Genomic DNA, 21,520 nt, shown 5'->3' on the forward strand with positions numbered 1-21,520 from the left:
GCAAGCATAATGTCCTGAATAGGTGTATCCTTCTTCCAAGTCATAGTTTTTGTGGAGAAACACCCTGTTTTTTTTTACATTCCCATACAGTAACTGTTACAGGAAAATTAAATTAAACTAAACCCCAACAAAGAAATCAACTAGCTAGCAAAATGAATTTACAGTGAACCAGTTTATTTGAAATTTCTATGGGTTCACTGAAATACTGTTCAATACACGGAATAAAAAAGTTAATTGGAATAACCAACTTCCAGACCAGATAATTAAATATGAATGTCTGCTGTGTCACGTCAATAAACATGTTAATTGAATAACACATGGAATCCTTTCTAACACAGGACTAGTATTCTGGAAAGAGTAAAACTTCATTTGCCCAAGATGATGTATTTTGGATAAATTCTCTATATTAGCAGAACCAGGGGACGATATAGAGCTACAGTTAGTTTCAATTAGTTGAAATATCAACGAATGCCATCATTCCCCAACCCTCACATAAATAATACAGACTGGAGATAGATGGGATATGCAGCAAGAATTCCTTAACATCCCACTATTAGGTTACATCTTTGAAGGATTCTAAAATTCAGCCTCGATTTAACTTGACAGCATTTTTTTATTTTGCCGTGAGGTCTCTCTTGATAGTTAAACTGACCTTGACAGATCCAGAAAGGGTCCTGAGTCTCTCCACAATAATAACTTTCATGCCCTGTTTCGGCAACCCTGAAATTCTACCATTCTTGGACTGAGGAGTGGCTTGCTAGTCTTTTAAACTTAAAATGTTTTAGTGCTGCAGGATCAGCTTATACTTTTGGAATGCAGGAGCAGAAATAGGAATAAAAGGAAAAGAAAAGGGAGAAACTACCCATACTTCAAGCACGAGTGGGTCCTGTACATTTGATTTGCACTCAGACTAAAGAGATGCTGACTAGTGCTATTCACTCTGAGTACCACTGTGTCCTTGCTATCATCGTCTTCTTTCAAAGGAAGGGCTTGAAGGTGCTGAAAAACTCTAGGGAGGGGGCCCCAAAGAAGCATTTTAAATTTAAGTGCATCCAACTGATCTTCTCTTCTTTCTTGAGATGCTCTAGCTCCAGATGTGCCCTGATGCCAACTCCTTGATGCCCTAGAAGGCTAAAGTCAAGGAGGCCTAAGGATTGATGGAGATTGCTAGGAAAATTTGACATACCATCTACAGCTGGAAACTCTAAAGTCCACAACAGGATGGATGAGGGACTTGGTGGTTTGTTTTTCTGCCCACATCATACTCCAATGGATCTTATTTCTGAACTACACTATCTGTGAGAATTGCCTGTTATCAGTCACTGATGTTGGTATGGCTTCCATCTGCAGAGTAAGCTCCTCCTCAAGACAGATTCTTCTTAGACTGTCACGTGTATGCTGTTAAGGCCATAGGGGACGCATCAGTTATCAAAAATAACTTTGAGTACTTACTTGATAAAGATCAAACCCTTCTGGAAATTATTCCATTTTGGAGGGGAAAACAGGAAGCAATGTGTGTCCTGAGACTGTCAAGAAGGATACAATTCTGTATTTACACTTGCTATGAGCAGCTAGTTTAGTTTCTGCTTCAGAGGCACTAAAGCCTATTTTACCAGGCAAGCAGATACTTCTACAGCTATCTATTACTGGAGACCTTGACAGAAGTACTGTTGTTATCATTTTACGGATGGGGAGCCTGAGGCTCAGAGGTGAAGTGTCTTGCCTAAGGTCATACAACAAGTCAGTAGCAGCAACCGTCTGGATCTCCTGACTTCCAGTTCCTACTGTAGCTAACAGAACCATTTAACCATGCATGCTTCTTCCCACAGGGTCTCTTTCTCTAAAAATAGTATTTTCTTTCTTGCCAGCTTTTCCCTATCAATGTCTAGATAATTTTTTAACCCAGGCAATGTGTGTGTGTGTGAGAAAGTGAGTTTAACCAGTTCAGCCATGTATATATTTTTCTTGGTTGATGATAATGTTATTGCACACCCTTCATTATCTCAAAGACCTGCATTACGCTAAAAAATGTATATTTAAAAAGATGCTGGCAGTAACTGCCACTGACAACCCATCCTCTTTGAAATAGGGTCCTGTATGCTACTGTGTAGGAAAGGCTCTGCACATTGATCTATGGATTTTTCATTTGCTTTCAAACAGTCTTGCTTTTGTGTCTGCTAAAGGTGAATAAGCAAAGTTTTAATCAGTTTGACTTTGGAAGGCATGCGTCTGAGCAATTACCTTGGGAAAATACACCACCTTTTGACTAAATAGATCTGTCAGAAAAAGCCAGAGTACAGTATGCCATTGCTGAAATACATGTGTGCACTAGTAAAGGCGGACCCAGCCAATTAAACATCAAAATGTTGGCTGCATTCCGTTCACAGGAAGACTTATGTGTGTTCATTTTCATAGTGTGTGTGTATGTGTCTTTAGACTTTAACTGACAGATTCCCACAGTGACTAGACAAGGGAGTTATCAATTATATGGTTAGCTGTGCACTGCAATTGTATGCTCCGTAGCTTTCTGACAGAAGAAGACAGAAAGAGAGAGAAGTAGAATAATTCTCGTTCAGCAGGACTGTTTGATATTTCAGTCTAGGAACCTAAAATGATTTTTAAAAGTCTGAAAAAAATGGTCATTTGAAACCTGACCACTTCAAATCTTCTCTTAAGAGCATGTTGAATGATAATGGCTCAGTTTTACCCGTGCTCAGCACACTGTCTTTTATTGAGCTTGAATATTTGGGGTTTGCTTAGTAACTAGTAGTGTGATACTCATTTTGAATCATTCCTCTCTAAGATCATTGAATAGCTTCTGTCTAATTACCGCCAAGTATCTTACAGCGGACTCAGTCAGTGATATGTATAAATCCCTGTGATTTGTTACAAAATAGCTGCAGTAGCCACTTTTTAAATGATGAGCACACTCCAAGCCCCACCTTGACCTGATATGTATAAGTCTGAGTGACTTTTATTGCTGCCATTTTCAATCCTCATGTACGTCAATTTGGCAGAATGTTTAAATTCATTAAATGTTTGCAATTTCCACAGCAGTGTGTAATGTTCTGCTGTTTTCTCGGCAATCACGCATGCTACTTTGTTCTTGACAAGAAACCCATGTCTACTCTTATCAGAACGGCTATCAGAGGCATTAAGCTTGTTAAGCCAACTAGGCAAGAGACCAGGACACTAGTTTTTGATGTCTAATTCATCAATTTCCCTTTCAGGAATAGCTAGTGTCCATCTTACACATAACTTCTTATTTTAGGGCCATTCAGACTTTCGACACTGAGAACTGCATTTAGATTGTGAAATAAAAATAGAGAGAGGAAGAGGAGGAGAAGCAAATTGCATCCATTTTGATCTATAATAAAGAGGTACACAGCATGATCACTACAAAGACTGGTATGCAGTGTTCTGTCTTGAACTTCTCCGATCAGTATGGATCATGGATAAGGCTACATTTATGTCACAGAGGTCATGGAAGTTAGGGATCCGTGACTTCCAGAGACTTCTGTGACATTCTCTGCTTCAGCCCCAGGGCCTGCAGAACTCAGGAGCTGATGGCCAGTGGGCAGGGGTGGCTCCAGGCACCAGCACACCAAGCACGTGCCTGGGGCGGCAAGCCACAGGAGGTGCTCTGCTGGTCACTGCGAGGGCGGCAGGCAGGTTGCCTTTGGTGGCATGCCTGCAGAGGGTCCCATGGTCCCGTGGCTTCGGCGGACCTCTCACAGGCTGCTGCCGAATCCGCGGGACCCAGGACCTCCTGCAGGCAAGCCGCCGAAGGCAGCCTGCCTGCCATGCTTGGGGTGGCAAAATACCTAGATCCTCCCCTGTCAGTGGGGCCCTGGCAGGGTTCCAGCGACAAGTGACAGAGGGCCCCCTGCAAAGTTCCAGTGACAGGTGACAGACTCCTGAGGGGGCCCTCCTCAGGGTTCCAGCGACAGGCTATAGCCTCGCATGAGGGGAGGGAGATGCCTTGGGCGAGCAGCAGGAATGTCCCAATTTCTCTTTGGGAAATATGGTCACCCTGAAGCTCCCAGCCACCATGAACGGAGGGGGAACTCCATAGCTTCCTGCCACCAGGGTGGTGGGGGAATCCACGAAGCCACAGCAGCAAAAGTCACAGACAGGTCACAGCTTCCATGATTTTTTGTTTATTGCCTGTGATCTGTCCATAACTTTTACTAAAAATAACCATGACAAAATCTTAGCTTTAATCATGGTCTTTGGGATCCGTAGTCTTCATGTACAACAATTTTGTAGTGGGCACCTGGAAGGGATAGTGAAAAGAATATATTATCCTCTGTTTTTGGTTCAGAATATCCCTTCTCCATCTCTTGTTCCCTGTAAGTTCTTTAATTGAAAGGAAAGCCAGCAGAGATAGTAAGGGGCTCAAGGCAAAGAGGTGTAGGGAAAATAATTTCCAGAGTTCACCAGAGTATTTGATGACTGCCGTATGTTTCCCAGAGTATTGTATGCCAGTATGGAAGTAGGTAATGAGTAGTGTCCATACATTTAAGAAGATCAGAGTTAGACACAAGGGTCTGCTCACACTATTGCATGACTAGTTTGCACTTTTAATTCATTTGCACACTGATTTGCGGTATGTGCACTAGAAATGGCAAGTTAGACCCACCAATGCAAGCAATCAGTTTTTTGCTCAATCACGGTATTAATGCATGCATTTTATATGTGTGTTTTTGTGCATACAATTGCATGGGCTTTTTTTACACTCTAATGCTATGAAACAATAGTTTTTGTTCTATCCCTGCCTGGAATCTTCTACCCTTTATTTTTGTTCTTCAGACTTTTTTTTCTTTTCTTGTCTTTCTCTTCATTTTATCTGAAGTGAAATGACAACACAGGATGCACATGTATTTTCAGAGAATCCTTTCAATTAGAGGGGTGGGGGAAAATCCTATTGGGTCATCCAATACCCACTTCTACTTGTGTTTTAATAGAAAAGCATCTGTATTAACTGTATAACTTTTCATCTGAGAATGTACTCAACAATAGTAGTAAGATTTCCTATGTATAAACAAGATCCCAGTTTGTATTAGTGATGACCAAATCAGAAGCCTCACATCCAAACTCCTTTGAGTTTCAGGAAATTTGAATTTGCCAGCAATGATTTGTGTTTTGATCCTTGTGAGATCTAAGACCAGAAGGGGGACTATATTGAGCTTCTGAATTGAAAGTATGTGATAACTCACAAAAAGAGGTGGTCTCATAAGACTTCCACCACCTTGGGCTGAAATCTCCTGAAAACATTTTGGGATTTTTAGTGCCATTGAACTTGAATTCTAACCCTGACTTGGCCTCTGACCCAAACACTGCCCTAAATGTAAATCCAGATCTGGATCTGGACACCACTTCCTTGATCCATTTCAATTTTACGTACCTCCAAAAATGTGTAACAGTTTTCCTTGTGTTGAGTTTCTCACACTACATCCTCTCTTCAGTATGACACAGGCCACTCTGGTACTCCTCTGATCTGTACAAAAAAAATAAAAAGGATACACCACACCTGCATCATGGGTTTTATATAATAATAATATGAGCCTTCACAGCAGCCCTGTAAAACAGTGAGGGCAAATCTTAAACCAGGTCTTTTACATGTGGGAACACAGTTAAATCTGGAGGCCTAACATTTCTACCTGGACATAAACTACAGGTGTATCAGATACGATTTGAGTGTTAAGATTAGGTGTCAGTTATGTGCATTCATCCCAAGGGGCTATTCTCTGTCAATTATGTATTTCGATTTTTTTTCTAGCACTTTTAGAGATGATATTAAATGTTTGGCTGCTGGGCTTTTCTGTATTTTCCTCCCATCACTCAGATGAATGTTATAGAAGGACACTCACGTTCCTATATGGCAATCTAATAGTTAAGCAAAGGAAAAGCTAAATGGAAAAAATCACATCAGCAGATGGGCTTCAAAGTGGCCCAATAAAGATGTCTAGGCATGTTCCCCCTCTGGAAAAAGGCAATCAGCCTTCTAGGAGATGGTGAATAAATGAACTCTGATTATTACTAAAATAGTGGGCAGATTCTCTCATCACAATATATAAGTACTTAGTGAGGATATAACCCAGACTGGCTTTAAACACATACACTGCAAGTGAATGTTTAGGAGCCCCACTTTGGGGGGCTCTCTGTAATCTCTACAGATCCTGACCACTCCCTGTCTGATAGTGGGATCATTATTCCAGGGCTTCATGCCCCCCTCCCAGCAGTTTAGGGAGCTACAAATACTAAGGCTGCATTTCCAATAAGAACATATACATTTGTAATGTTTCATTTCGGAAGGCTCATCTTCTAAAAATCATGCAATAAATAGCTCACTCTTTATCCATTTTGTGCTTTATTCTGTGCTTTTTTCATTTATAATTTTTTCAGATAAATGCACTTCCCCCTCTTCTGGGGGTGAAAATGGAACTTTCATGAGAGAGGGATGTGTGTTCAAATGACATATTTCCCAAGCATTCTGGGTGATAAGTTCCCTCAGATACCGAAGTTACCTCTGAGCAATGAGTTAACGCAACAAAGAAAAATCAGTGTGTTTGCAGTGAGCAGAGGATAGCAGTGCCTAAACTTTACTATTTGGGGTGGGGGGATGGGAGGCACTGAAAATTGCTTTTTATAATTAAAAAGGGAATCTCAGATGTTTTATATCTTGAATATTTACAATAAAACCTTCAAGTGCTTGTCAAGAGGGTAATGTGTCATTAGCAGGAGCCTTTGCCTCTCTTCTCCTCTCGGACATGACAGTGCAGCAGGATAAGAGAAGAGTAATTATAGTTCAGCAGGGCTGCCAGGTGTGATAAATGAGTAATCAGCACACAGGAGCCCCAGTCCTCAAAGGAGGACTATTACAGTGTTATCAGCTGCAGGCCTGGGTGTACCGGGGCCTCTCTCAGAGACAGAGACAGGGTTCTGTGCTGTTCAGTTCAGCACACTGCCTGTGAGACCTTTGCTGTCTTTTAGTTTGGGCACTGGCTTCTTTGTGCTACAAGGAGGGCTGTGGTTCTAGCATCTGCCTTTTGCTAATATTTATATAACACGTTTGCATGCTCTCCCAGCTAAATCCCATGTTTGTTTTTTTACAACTCTTTGTCACAAAGTGTTGCTAAAGGCTAGTCTATCGATGGCTTTTTGTTCTTTCTTCTTCCATCCTGCTGCTTTGACCTTGTGTGTGTGTGTGTTCTGCTCACACAGAACCGACTGCTCAATCATTTTTAGCACAGCTGCACTGTGGATAGAGATTTCTCTTGCAACAGACTTAAATATTATCAGCTTCCTGGTGATCCTAAAGTCTCATTAATGTCAGGTCGCATATACTATGTTGTTGTGCTGCTGTTCAAAGTGTTAAAGTCCTCTTGACATGATTCATTTGTTTATTATGGCTGGAAATGGTTGCATATCAAAATTGAGTAAAGCGTTTGATTAAAATTAATCAAAACCTAATTCAAACAATCAGTGGAACATTGATCCTCTACATATTTATTCCCTTTCAAGTACAGTGCTACCAATGACAACTCTGGAAAAGGGATAACATTTTAAAATAATGCTTAAAATTTTGAAAAAGGCATCTTGCTGCAGCTCTAATAAATTGCTATTAAGGAGAAGGACATAATGTGCCTTGAAAAAAAAATGTTGGGCCAACACTTTTGATGCAAAGGTTATTTTTACAATACTTGCATTTTTATCGGTTGATGTATTTTAACTGGAGCCCTGACAATAGTCGCAAAAAATTATTACTCCAGCATGGAGCTACTTATCAGACAAATGCAATGTGAATGGTCTTGTTCTTATCAATGAGATCAGATTTCAAAAAAAAAAAAATGAATACAAGGAATGAGGTGTTGCTTTGTGAAGAGATAACCTTGCAGGCATGAACTTGCAAACCTGAATAAAAGGATGTCTTATATGAAATAATCTGTGCATAAGTGCAATCAGGTCAGACTGTAATAGACGGGGGGGGAATCAAGAGGGGGAAAAACTCATTTCATCACAGTTAATGGCAAGGAAAAGAAGGTAAGGAAGGACTTTCTTTGGAGCGGAGCTGTTGTGACAAAGACCAGGGCTTCAGCGTGTCATGCACCATTTGCTGTTGCACTAGCGCTCTTTTCAAGAGCTGTGAAGCCATTATTGTAATGTGAAAAAAGTAGAAAGAAATACCTGCTCTTGGTCATTGGAAGGGCAAATGAGGTGCAAGTTGCCCCCCTCCCCTTTTATATGCTATTTGTGGAGGGAGGTTTGTAGATTCCCTCTGGGAAAACTTCACTGGGATGCAGGAAAGATCACCTTGCCCTTATAAACAACACTTCTTGGCACTGTTTACCTTCTTTTATGACTTTGCTGCCTGAGGAGGAGGAGGGGACTGCTAGAGGCCCAACTGCAACTCTCCTTTTGTCTTTCAAGAAGTGCAACCTTTAGAATGTCCAAAACCTAAAGCTTTTGGGGGGGGGGGGGGAGCAGGAGGGGGAGGAAAGGGTTGGCTTTTGTTTTTAAATAAAAATATAGAACCCTACCTTCTTGCATGGCGAAGTTCTCTGTTGGTCAAATAAAACCTATTGTCTCTGGATTTATTTTTATTTTTATTTTTTTATTTTTTTTGCATTTGGGCTGGGGAGAGAATCCTTTGTTCATTGGTATAATGGAAACCTGCCTTTAAACAGTTCTAATTTGCAAGCCAAGTACTTTATGCATTATAGAAACCTGGTTTTAACTTGGAGGCTGAATAAAATAGGTCATATTATAAGTGAAAGATAAATATAGATGTAAAATGTTGCCATAAATCTTTTAAAGAAGAAAAATCAGAACTGGCTTGTTCTTGTATAGTTTATGGGCAAAGCAAGATTACACATACAACCCTGCAGCTGATTCCCAGGACTGCTAAAGTGTGAAGAACAAGAGTGACATTCTAGTCTTCAATAAATCAGGATAAAAATGTTTATGAACCCTGCAATTTACTGTCTTTTAAATGCAAATTGAAAGGATCATCATTGCAAGTGCAAAGGAGACCTGCAGTTGTATGCAAATACAATTGTAAAATGTTGCAAAAGGCTTCTGAAATTTTGTGATATTTTTTAAAATGATTTTGCATTTATACTTCTTTGACAGCTTTGTTAATTTTATTAAAAAGATCTCTTTGAATTGCAGGAGGGTGTTTATGGACATTGTGCTGGCTAAAGAAGCAGTTCACAGAAGCTTTCAAGGAGTTACATTTTAATTTGGCAGGCAGTGAACTGACGTTTGCCATTCAGATACAAGTAATGAGAAAGTCCATGTTGGTTCAAAAACATATAAAGCAAATTATTTTATCTGACAAAATATAGGTAAAGTAGCAAAACTTGTTCCTCCTCCCACCCTCCTCAGAGAGTTCATCCACTGTGAAATTCCTCAAAGGCAGAAAGAAATACAACAATCCCTTGATCAGGGAAGGATTCAAGAGTTTTCCACTCGAGATTATTGAAGTTTGAGCCCATCACAGATATAAAATCCTTTGGAAGAGGGAGGAAAGGGAGATAACACAATTTCCAGTGACTGTTTTTCAAGAGCCATAATGATTTTCTGCACTCAGAAAAAAGTAGAGTTTCTCCCAATTCTAAAACAAAATTGGTGAGACCATGTATGACACAAGCATATAGAGCGGCAACACCGAATAATGTGTACAAAGTGGGGTGTTTCACAACCTCTTGAACCTTTCCGTATTTAACAGTGCAAACAACAATGCAAGGCTCATATGATATATATGCTGCTGAATCTTCCTCCGTACTGGTATTGTGCAGATATATGTATTGGGTAGGCATTATTAGAAGGTATAACATCAGCTGGTGCTACCGGAACAACATTTCTCTTGTGTTCCAAATCCTTGGACTTCAGTTACTTTAAGAGAGGAGTATGTGATTTCTGGCAGCTCTTGGCTTAAATATGCTGCTTTGGCACTGGCTTCCCATTTCAATGTCATAAATGGTTGTAGAACTGGCTGTCAGGTTTCAAAGTCAACATAACATTGGCTTGATTGGCCTTGTCAAGGTCATTGATATAAACATTTGATCAAAGAATCTTTTGAGCCAAAATATATGAATAAATAACTAGATAGAAAGGATGGAGATATTTATATGACTGTTGTCTCCTTCTATGGTATATAATGGGCCTAGTCCCATTTCATTGAAGATGTTGTAACCCTTCACTAAAGGAGCCATAGTTTACATTGCTATGTAACTCCTAACATATCACCTGTGGTACTGCCATCATACAAGAAGCTTAAAATACAGCACTGTGGCATAGTCATCTGGTTGTTTGTTTTATTTTTGTTTTTTATTGACTTTAATATGTAGGGATCATTGTCAGGATTAAAAATGGGAGGATGCTGGTGTTCTCAAGCAAGTAAACTGCTATATCCTGTTAGGATACTTACTATGCAGCATGCTCTTTTCCAAACCTAGTGTACAGTATACTTCCTGGTTTTCAGTGTTCAGCATATTGTGTTTGAGCTATTTTGTCTGATAGTGAAGTTGCCACCCTTTGTGCGCCTGTGACCATATAATCTGCTCTCATATCATGAATCAGTATATCACTTAAGGATATGAATCCAACATTCATTCACTCTTTTTTTAGATAGACAGGCAGACACACTGCAACTTAAGGAAGCATGTTACATTGTGACTGTAAAAAAATACTACCCCACGCCCCCTGGAAATATTTGACTGGGCTTTTGAAATCTGGGCCAGGAGAGGAAAACGGAGTTTGGGGGGGCTTTGTGGTAATGATCAATATTCATCATCTGCCAATATTACCTCATTGCTGAGAGGAGACATGGGAAGAGCTGAGCTAAGCTATAGGAAAAAGATGAGTTATCTGTCTGCCTGTGCATTTCTAATGCAGCCCATTACTGATGCCAGCAGGCCAACAAATGCAGATATTTGGGAATTGCATTAATTGTGTCTGCAGTGTTAAGTTGACAACTTATGAAAAATGCAACAGTTCTCCAACTTACAAAACCCAAAGAAATTACACCCATGTTCCTTATACCAGTACTTAGAAATGAACAAAGCATAGTTCAGCACACAAAAATTGAGTGACACAGAATCAAATGACTTGCCATTTTTCCCTTACAAACACAGGCCACGATGATGAGCCAGATGAGGACAGTGGTTATTAATGTCACTATTGAACATTAACACACAACTGCTAAATTTTGTCTACAACAGAAGATTTTACCTTCTCCACTTTAAGTAAATGCTATGTGAACAGCTCTGAAGAGCTAAGAATGTGACACACCTGGTTTGTGGTTATAGGGTGCATTTGTACCATGCCACAGTTAGCTTGTGACATGTTATACTGCTGCCTGAGGGAGCAGGTATATTAGCATAAGCAGGTATGTAAGATTCTTTTCACTTGACTAACATGCATGGAACAAGACAGAAAACATTACAGTCCCAACCTCTTGGTGACAGTAAATAGCCTGACTAAGAGACGCCCAAAAGAGAGGTTAAGAACATAAGAACGGCCATACTGGGTCAGACCAAAGGTCCATCTAGCCTAGAATCCTGTCTTGCGACAGTGGTCATGGTTACAGAAAGTGACCTTTACCTAGGTGTCATAGATAACACTCACAGAAGACGTTTTCTGTGGTAATCTATTGTGGAAATATCTTTCAGAATAATTACTGTGACTCAGGTCTTCCTGAATAACATAAATATGTTTCAAAGTATCTTAGTCCAGTTGAGATAACAGTCTGAGTGTATCCAGGAGAAGGTATCTAAGAAGCAAGGTCTATTTGCCAGTCAAAGCAAGGTGCTTTTAATCAAGTACACACGTAACTCATGCCCCATTTATGAGACTATCTCCTGGTTGAACACCGATCATGTGCTAGAGGATTGAAATTCTGAAAACAACTCTCACACCCAGAAATGAATGTAGGGAAGGCAGATTCAGAATAAAATCTGCAGCAGTTTCTCCCCATGAACATGGACTGGTGTCACTAAGAGATTCTTTGAAGGTTTATTCTCACCATATTAGCCCATCCACAATGGGGCACAATGTCTGCCACGATTAGGTCAATATTCAGCCCTATAAAGAAGATACTGCAATGTAACAATCTACTCCAAGGAGACCAACATGTTTCACAATAGATGTTTCCAGAATATGTCAGCATTCCATGATTAATCTGTTGGAGGGGGGTGGCTTTGTGGTTTAATCAGTAGGGTTGAATTACCTCAACTTTTTGGAACCAAATGTTCAAATGCCACCAGAGTTGACTAAGTTCTTCTCCTTTTTAAGGTAGCTAATTTGGGTTCCATGCAGTTTACTGTGTGGGGAGCATTCGGAAGATTACTTGAAAAACAAGTTCCTGTTTGCTTTCTGTGGACCTTTATGATTCCCTATCACTTTTCATAAGTGTGAAGGTTTGTGACGTTGTCCTTAGGCAGAAATTTTTCTCTCATAATTTTGCAATGTACTATGCATCATTTTCTCCCTGGCTGCCACCCTATATCTCATAAGTGACTTTACTCCAGTGGGGAATTGATTTGTATGCATATTTCATAAAACACTTCGAGATCTTTTGGGATGAAAGGTGTCATATAAATATATTTCCCTGAGGAAAGTAGTGGAAACCTCACTACTTGGCATATTGTACATTTAAAACTAGACTTGTCAAAACATTAGGAAATGAAGGAAACAATCCCCAACTGGCATTTGGATAGGCTAAGTGATGTAACAGATCTTTTCCACATCTAATGTCTGTGGTTCTCTGACGTTATGTAGTGCATTGTAAAAAAGGTGGCAAGGAATGCAAAATCCATGCGTGTATGAAATGTCCTTTAGCAATACTGTGGCTTGTTTTATATATCCTTTAGCAAAACACTGAGGTTTACTTACTAACTGATTTATTTTAGGCAGTTCAGAGTATTTCTATAAGTGACCTCTTTGAGTTACTTTAGGGGGTGCAATGGATATGTAGCAAAACACAGCATGTAACTCGAGTGTACTCTCTGAAGCCAGATATTTGGTGCCAAGCAAAATTTGTATGAGCAGCTTCTGTTTTAAGCAATTATATAGTGTGTAATACACAGAAGAGAAATTAAGCAAAAGTACATTTTGCCCTAAGGGATTGTTCTAGCTGTTGGTTTTATTTTAAACAAGTTTTGCCCCTCATACAGTAAGGTTCCTGTAATAAATCACTTATGTGATAAACTACAGTATATTACACAGAAGAGAAGAGAAATGTCAAGTGAAAACAAATGGTAGAAGTGAAGATGTGATATAGCAGTGATTATGTGTTGGGAGGAAGGTGGTTGTACACTGGTTTAGAAGTATAACAAATAGAAGGCATTTGGTAGTTGTACTCAACATAATGACTTCACTGCAGTAAACTACTTATATAATAAACTGCAGAGGAGAGTAACAGAATCCATCTATTTAAACTGATTCTCAGCTTACTTAAATTAATGGTAATCTCCTGTGTGAAGGGAAAAACCGGTAAAAAGACATGAATAATGTTCATGCAGAGAGATGTTATGAAATAAAATTAGAGTTACCATCGAAGATGAGTCATTCATAAGAGGTATGGAGGAAGGACTATCTTCTCCTACCTGGGCTCATTTTCCAGTAGGTCTAATTTAGCAGCCTTTGACCGTGAAACTTACACTACTACCTGGTTATTGGTGAAATAATAGTTGAGGAATGAAACATGCATACTGATTTTTATCCCTTGCTTTCTTTAATATAGAAGAGATGGATGAAATTTATGGGGCTGGACTCACCCCTGCAATATTCCAGTTTTAGGCTGCTGTAACTCCATGGATTGCAATAGAGAAATGCTGCAGTAATGCAGTAGTGAATCAGATCCAGATTTTCTCAACTGAAAGGCATTGGGCCAGATCCTGCAGACTTTATTCAGGAAAAACTCCCACTCTCTACAGTGGGAGTTCTGCACAACCATATCCGGCTGCATCACAGTGCACTATGTCAAGAGACCTTATTTTCTGAATTACCTTGTTTGCCCAGAAATGTGTGCTCTTCGATTTCAGAAACAAGTACCCAACGGAATTCCATTGAGAATATTGCTGCTCCTTTTGCTGTGTGATTCAAATCAAAACAATGTATCCTAAATCTTAGAAATGAATAGATAGGTACGCAAATATCAATTTTTGGTTTTGATTATTGATATTAATACAGTGCTATGGGGATAATAATGCTAACTCACCTTTGTAAACTACTTTGAGAACTATGGCTGAAAAGTGCTAGTGATGAGAAGTATTAGTGGTGTTATGGTTGTTAGAGCTTTCAACTGACCTGAGAATTTTGAAGTAAAAGTTAGGAATATACAATGGCAGAAAGGCTATGGGCAAAGGCAATGATATTATCACCCTTAATATAGCAAGCTCTGATTTGCTGCATTATTCATTTGGCATTAGTGCATCTAGGACATTTCAGTGTTAAGATATTTTTCTGTGGGGACTGTCTAGTGTATGGACTCTACATTGTTTTGTTAGATTAGTACAGTATGTATTTGTAAAAACCAGATATCTTTTCTTAATGTGGTTCAGTAAGCTACTGAGAAGTTTAAAAGCAATTAGATTTTCAAAAAGGGCTGTTCTTGTCAAATCAGGAAACATGAAAAGAAGCCTAAAAATATCAACCTTTTAAAAATGTGCAAAGCTGGCCGTGCAGTGATTCTGTCAGACCCCACCCCCATTATAGCCATCCTTATTCACAATCAGATTTATTTACCATTATTAAAAGTGTTTTAACCTGATGGCAAACCAACTTCTTATTTTTTTGTTTGCAGTGTTGCTATAGCTGTGTTGGACCTAGGATATTAGAGAGACAGGGTGGAGGTGGTAATATCTTTTATTTTTATTTTACAGATGTTGGTCCAATAAAATATATTACCTCCTCCACCTTCTCGTCATCTTTTTAGAAGGACCAAATGCAGGACCGGCGCTAGGGGTTTTAGCGCCTTAGGCAGACAGCAATTTCGCCGCCCCGTGCGCTGGTCCCATGGCTCCGGTGGAGCTGCCGCAGTCGTGCCTGCGGGAGGTCCACCGGAGCTGCGCGAGCAGCCGACCGTCCACAGCCACGACTGCGGCAGCTCCACCAGAGCCGCGGACCAGCGGACCCTCCGCAGGCACAACTACAGTAGGTCCACCGGAGCCGCCTGCTGCCCCCTCCGGAAATGCCACCCCCAATAATCCTGGCGCCCTAGGCGATTGCCTAGGCCGCCTAAATGAAAGCGCCGGCCCTGACCGAATGAATCAGCTGAAGGGGTAAAGTTGAAATTGCTGGTGTCCAGCATCAATAAAATCTCAATAGCCCACTAAACTGTTAAGAAACATTGGACTAACATTGTGGATACGAAAAACTAAACGCTCTGCTGCTCCAGGGCAGAACACAGTGCAGCTGTGGGAGGGGAAAGCCAGTTTTTCATCCTCGTGTTCTCCTTCTCCCCCCTGACCCCGATCCTGTGACTGGCATGGATCAAAGCAGTGCCTAGAACAAATTAGAGCAGCCCAAAGCCTTCTCTAACTTGTGTCTTGTAATGGCTTTCACAGAACCTTTCCGCTGGCAAGGATTGCTGCAATGCAGCATGCTCGGGCCTTGCCTCATCTAGCGCTTAACCTATCTTTAATATGTCCCTATTTCAAACAACTCCAGAAATGCTGATGTAGAGATGACTGACTTTACGTCACCTGAAAATTATTCTATATAAAGAGAGTTCCTGGCTGCCCCTTTATGGCACTTCTTCAGCTGCTTTTCTTTGCTTGAGCTGCACAACACATCCCGAAAAGTGTCATAGATCTGGCTTAGAGATTCTAAAACAAGGCTACCATGGTTAATACAGTAACTAGACATGTTTACAGCACAGTGTCTTCTTTTGTGTCAGAAAATAATAAAAACGTTGGAGACCCAGAGTATTTGCATCATTTAGAATTGTGATAATGTTCTACTGTATAGATTCTGGTGTCTGGAGTTTAACATCCCCCCCCACGCACACACCCCAGCTAATACTAAGAACAGTTGATCCGGTATCAGACTGTTCCTATTTAATTTTGCTACAACTGGATAGTGGTGAACAGACAATAAAATAATACCTTAACGTCATACTGTCTCTTTCAAAAGGTGCTTTTCAAAGATCATAAAAACTAATGCGCAATACTAATGATCTTGTGATTTTCTTCTCCATAGTTTTATAGCATCTCTTTTCCTGATATTTCAAATAGGCTGTTCATGCAGTTTTAAAGCAATGAAAAGATTTTGCAAGGATGTGTGTTCCATTTTCCAGATCTTATTGATGCAGTGGCCCAATGAGAGTCCTGCCTAACCATCATTTAATGTTTATTCGTGTACTGCATGCGCAGTACAAAGACCAATTTCAGATTGTTTCTCAAAAAAAGATAGCATAAAAACTGCTCCTCCTATGCAATTCAATGACACCAAGGGAAATGAATACTCAAGAGTATCTCTACACAGTCGCATGCTGCATGATGGACATGTGCACTAAACACTGTGATGAAACTAGATCGCACACGTTGGACCAGTCATCCGTGGCAGTGACATTTAAAAAGAAAAGAGTTATTGTCATGAATCAGCTCAGCACAGGCTTTAAATAAATGCCTCCCTCCCACACACCCATTACCCCTACCAGTTTCACGCCATTTTTATTAACTCTGGTTTTGAGCCTGTTGAAGAAGAGGGCTTCAGCTGAAGTTTTGGGTTATATGGTTAAATATTTCAGAACATAGCTGAATCTCTCTTTTTAAGATTAGATTAACTGTTATGGTCCAGCATAGAGTTAAAATAAACTTTTAAGGGAGGATCAAACTGGCAGCTGTGTTGAGCAAAGTGTTACTTTAATGTTTGCTTTAACTTTGGCAATGAACAAAGTGTCGTTAGTGTCATTAAGCGTCTAGGGAACTGTACAATACTAGGAAGGTTATTGTTTTATTTTGTTTGCTTCTCTTGCTTTCAGACTGACAGGCTTGAACAACTAAGTCATTGTTTTCCCCCATGAGTAACAGCAGTTCAAGGTTCTTCCATGGGGCTTTGTCAGTGTTCATCAATCCTGGCCAGGAAGGGCCACCACTTGGTGGTGAAAGGATAATTCGCAATCCATGACCTCTCTGCTGAAACTGGAAACAAAGAATGCAAGGCACTATCAATTGCAATGGTGTTTATGGTGTTGTGTGTTCACCAGTCCACAAAGAATTACACTGAGACTGCCCTTGTCATGTAGGCCCCCCCAAACAATTATCAGAGGTGGTTTTGGTTGCTGATGAGTTCTAAGCACCTGCGGCTGAAAGACCATCCAATCCTCTGATTTAACCCCTTTGCTGAGTTTGGCCATAAAGTGATTAATCTACAAAGGCACACTTTATGAGCCAATAGGAGTGCTCCATAGAGCAGTGGTTCTCAACTAGCAGTCCGGGGCCCCATAGGTGGCCTCAAACAGGTTTCAGGGGGTCCACCGAGCAGGGCCAGTGTTAGACTCCCTGAGGCCCAGGGCAGAGAGCTGAAGCCCCGGGCCCTGAGCACCACCACCAGGAGCTGAAGCCAAAGCCTGAACAACTTAGCTTCACAGGGGGCCCTGTGGCATGGGTTCCCGGGCAACTGCCCTGCTTGCTACCCGCTAACACCAGCCCTGGCTTTTATAAGATGAAAACCACTTGTGGTCCGTGGAGCATTTATAGCATTTTGCGGGGGTAGGGGCTCAGAAAGAAAAAGGTTGAGAACCCTTGCCATAGAGTAAGCTCTTAAAGGTATACATGCACAAATCTCAAGAAGAGGACGTGTGATAAGTGCACATATTTCTCAAGCACTGTTTTCAAATCTACCACCATTATACTAGAGGAAGTGCTGGCTGACATAGTTTCTGGGAGTAAGTCAATTTCTCAAGCTTCCATCCCTAAATGGGCCTGTGGAACATGGGGAAAGGGATTGAAAAACTCCACATTCACTGTGAGAAAATGTGTCCCCCTTAGAGGGATGGGGAACTCTTCACTATTAAAAATGTTGTTGTTTTTTAATTGGAGGCAAGTTCTCACAACTTTAAAACACTAGTCTACAAAGTATAACACAACCTTATTTTATGTCATTATGCAATAAGAATCAGTATAACTTCCAGCCCTTCAACTGCTTAATAATACATTTATGGATCCATTGGGAAATCTGTAAAACATAAGAATGGCCATACTGGGTCAGACAAAGGGTCCATCCTGCCTGCTGACAGTGGCCAATGCCACGTGCCCCAGAGGGAGTGAACCTAATAGGCAATGATCAAATAATCTCTCTCCTGCCGTCCATCTCCACCCTCTGACAGACATAGGCTAGGGACACCATTCCTTACCCATCCTTGCTAATAGCCATTAATGGACTTAACCTCCATGAATTTATTCAGTTCTCTTTTAAACCCTGTTATAGTCCTAGCCTTCACAACCTCCTCAGGCAAGGAGTTCCACAGGTTGAGTGTGCGCTGTGTGAAGAACTTCCTTTTATTTGTTTTAAACCTGCTGCTCATTAATTTCATTTGGTGCCCTCTACTTCTTATATTATGGGAACAAGTAAATAACTTTTCCTTATTCACTTTCTCCACACCACTCATGATTTTATATGCCTCTATCATATCCCCCCTTAGTCTTCTCTTTTCCAAGCTGAAAACTCCTAGCCTCTTCAATCTCTCCTCATATGGGACCGTTCCAAACCCCTAAGTGCTGCTACTTCTCACCCAGGTAAAACAAGTATAGAATATTGAATGTCTGCAACTCTGATAACCCTTTTCTTGCTCCTGGAAAGTATTTTTCCTTTGCCCCTCCTCTCCACATTCTGCCCCCTCATAACATGCAGTCACAGATGAAGGAATTCAAAGTTTCTAGGAGTATGGCAAGGTCATTTAGGAGACCAGGCAGCATATTTGCATATTCCTATAACTGTAAACATTTATTTTATTTTTCCAATTTGTGCGGTGTTGTTCTCCATTCATATTCTAAGTAGGGAAAGCTTTTAGCTGTGACTGGGCCCAGTCCTCAATGGACGGGAATTGAATGTCACATGGTATTTATTAATATAAAAAAGTTGTCTTTCCAAACATATCTAAAAAACATATGGGAGTTATCTGAAGCAAAGCAATTGCAAGTTCATTTGTTATTTCAGCAAGTTCATTCCTTATGATTTCAGTTGTATAATAGATATGGAACTGTTTGCAGCTTGTTTGTAGTCATATATTTTTATTTGGTTTCTTGGGCTAAAGACACGAAAGGCTGAAACATATCATCCCCTTGGAGGAATGGATGATGTTACACAATCTGGAGGGTTTTTTCCCCCTCTCATTTTTTTGTCAGATGGCATGTGTTACGCTTCTCAGGCAATAATTTAAAGGCTGTCAATTCTACTGTGGCCACCAGGGACCAAGTGATCATCTGACTTGCCTCGCTTAGCAGTTAGGGTTTTTAGCTAGTAAAGATGTCGGTCTCTATCTGGGAAAGTAGTGCCAGGTTTAGTGAATCACTGGGCTATGTCAAGTGTGAAAGATTTTCAACCTTTTCCACAGAAGTCCTTTACTGGCAATTGCTATGTGATGGCCAGTTGTGTTAGTGATTAGTTGTTTAGTGTTAGTGGGTTTATGAAGTGTTACTTTTACCGTATAACAGATCTGTAGTCACACATCAACAAAAGTGTATTTTCTATTATCTCAGTCCTTGTCATGGAGGAAGAGGGAACCCCACACATTTCTTTCTCGCAGTTTCCAGTTTTATTTGTATTTTCTTGCTGGTTTATATTTATTAGCAAACAATATACCTCAATAGTAATTTTGTAAACTGGAGAACTAACCTCCTGTGAATCTGTGTTGCCTCTTGTCCCTACTGCAAAATGGAGTAAACTTCCCAGCACAATCTCCTCACAACTTCTAAGAGCATTCTGAGGGAAAGATTAAATTAATGTATAAATAAATAAAAAATAAGAAATCTGGTTGAACTGGTAGCCATGTTAAATGTTCACCAGCTTATCACGTACCTTTGGAGATTTGTTCCAAATTTTTGCAAAGAGGGAACTACTGGATCCTTACATGAGGCATGTTTTTATAGGCCTGGTCTATATTAGAAAATTAAATCGGCTTAGCCTATGTTGCTCAGCAGCGTGAAAAAGCCACTTTCCTGAGTGGCTTAGTTAAATTGACCTAATCACCAGTATAAACAGCGCTAGGTTGACAAAATAAATCTTCCATCAATCTAGCTACCACCTCTTTGGGAGGTGGATTACCTACATCGATGGGAGAACCTGCAGCTGTAGTTGTGCCGCTACAGCATTTCAAGTGTAGACTAGCCCATAGCATAGAAACAGTCACCATCGCTCTGAAAAGAGAGAGATGAATAGCAATTTCTTTTGTGAGACTAACAGAGTACTGTAAAGATGCAACACTTTAAAATCCTTTCCTGTTGCAGATAGTAACTTGTATCTCTGGAACTGGAAACTAAAAAGATACAGATCAATACCAGGTATATTGGCTAATCTATTTATTCCTTCTCACCACATGCTCCCAGGAGTTTAGGCTCCTTAAGTGCCTAGCAGATGAAATGCATCCACCTGGGGTCAGCCTTTTAAGGCTCTTTGTGTTGCTGTGTACCCATGTAGAACTCCATAGGTGACAGTGTTGCTGGAAGAATTTTATAGTGGGGTGCTGAAGGCGTAAACCATGTATTTAGGTTGTCATTACTACTTCAAGGCAGGAGTACAGCAGCATCCTAGTTCCGTCACCTATGATAGATGATCTGCTCTTTTCCTAAATAAGTGAGTACAGAAGGGAGCATTAGAACTGAGCCAGGGGAGGGGCCCTTAAATACATGCATTCACAGATTCAGTGGCTCAGAACCCTTCTTATGGGGCAGCGAGGTGTAACAGCTAAAGTTCCTGCCCAGAAGCATGAATAGTAGCTGTAGAGTAGCTGGACTGCAGCTCCTCAACACACCTGTGGATTGGAGGAAGAGTGTGGATTCTGAGCCCTGCAGAAACCCTGGTTAGTTGGAATTTGTGTGTGGTGAAGTATATATGTCACTTAACCTGCAAAACCAGACAATTTTTCATTCTCTTTACAGCTGTATCTTTCCGGAATATGATATTGGGATACACGGTTAGTATGGCAGCTTCTAACCTTAATTTGGCAATAGAGTTTACATTATTAGAGGTGGGTCTGGTTTATGCTAAATAATGTTTTTTATGCACAGAGCACTGTAGCATGCATCATCACCACCTGAAGTGCATCGCCATAGGCAGCAAAGGTGAGCTGACAAGTCAGTGGCTTTTATTAGAAACATCTGGTGAAAAATATTTATTGCATGCCCTGTGATGGTTCCTGTTTAAGAAAAATAAATATGGAAAAGTAGAAACTTAGCATGATATATCATATCCCTCCCAGCTCATGTGAGACTGCCTTCCTGGGAGACAGTGTGTTTCATTACCTTGTAGTCTTCAGAGCAGTATCTGAGGCAGTTCAGATGTTTCACTG

The 21,520-nt window shown here is 40.5% G+C and overlaps 1 protein-coding gene across 2 annotated transcripts in view; it reads left to right on the forward strand.

Annotated features, from left to right (window-relative positions):
• The window catches only part of WWOX (WW domain containing oxidoreductase), a 660,294-nt gene that overhangs the window by 506,957 nt on the left and 131,817 nt on the right, over positions 1–21,520 (forward strand). The window contains exon 9 of one of the 2 annotated variants that reach the window (XM_032768125.2): positions 3,272–3,350. The exons of the other annotated variant lie outside the window; for it this stretch is intronic. Coding sequence (XP_032624016.1) covers positions 3,272–3,295 — 24 coding nt within the window. The 3' untranslated portion in view covers positions 3,296–3,350. Of the gene's footprint in view, positions 1–3,271; positions 3,351–21,520 lie in introns of those variants that run through there. 2 annotated transcript variants of the gene reach the window in all.

This window comes from Chelonoidis abingdonii, chromosome 19, assembly GCF_003597395.2.
Source record: "Chelonoidis abingdonii isolate Lonesome George chromosome 19, CheloAbing_2.0, whole genome shotgun sequence".
Classification (NCBI taxonomy): Eukaryota; Metazoa; Chordata; order Testudines; family Testudinidae; genus Chelonoidis; species Chelonoidis abingdonii.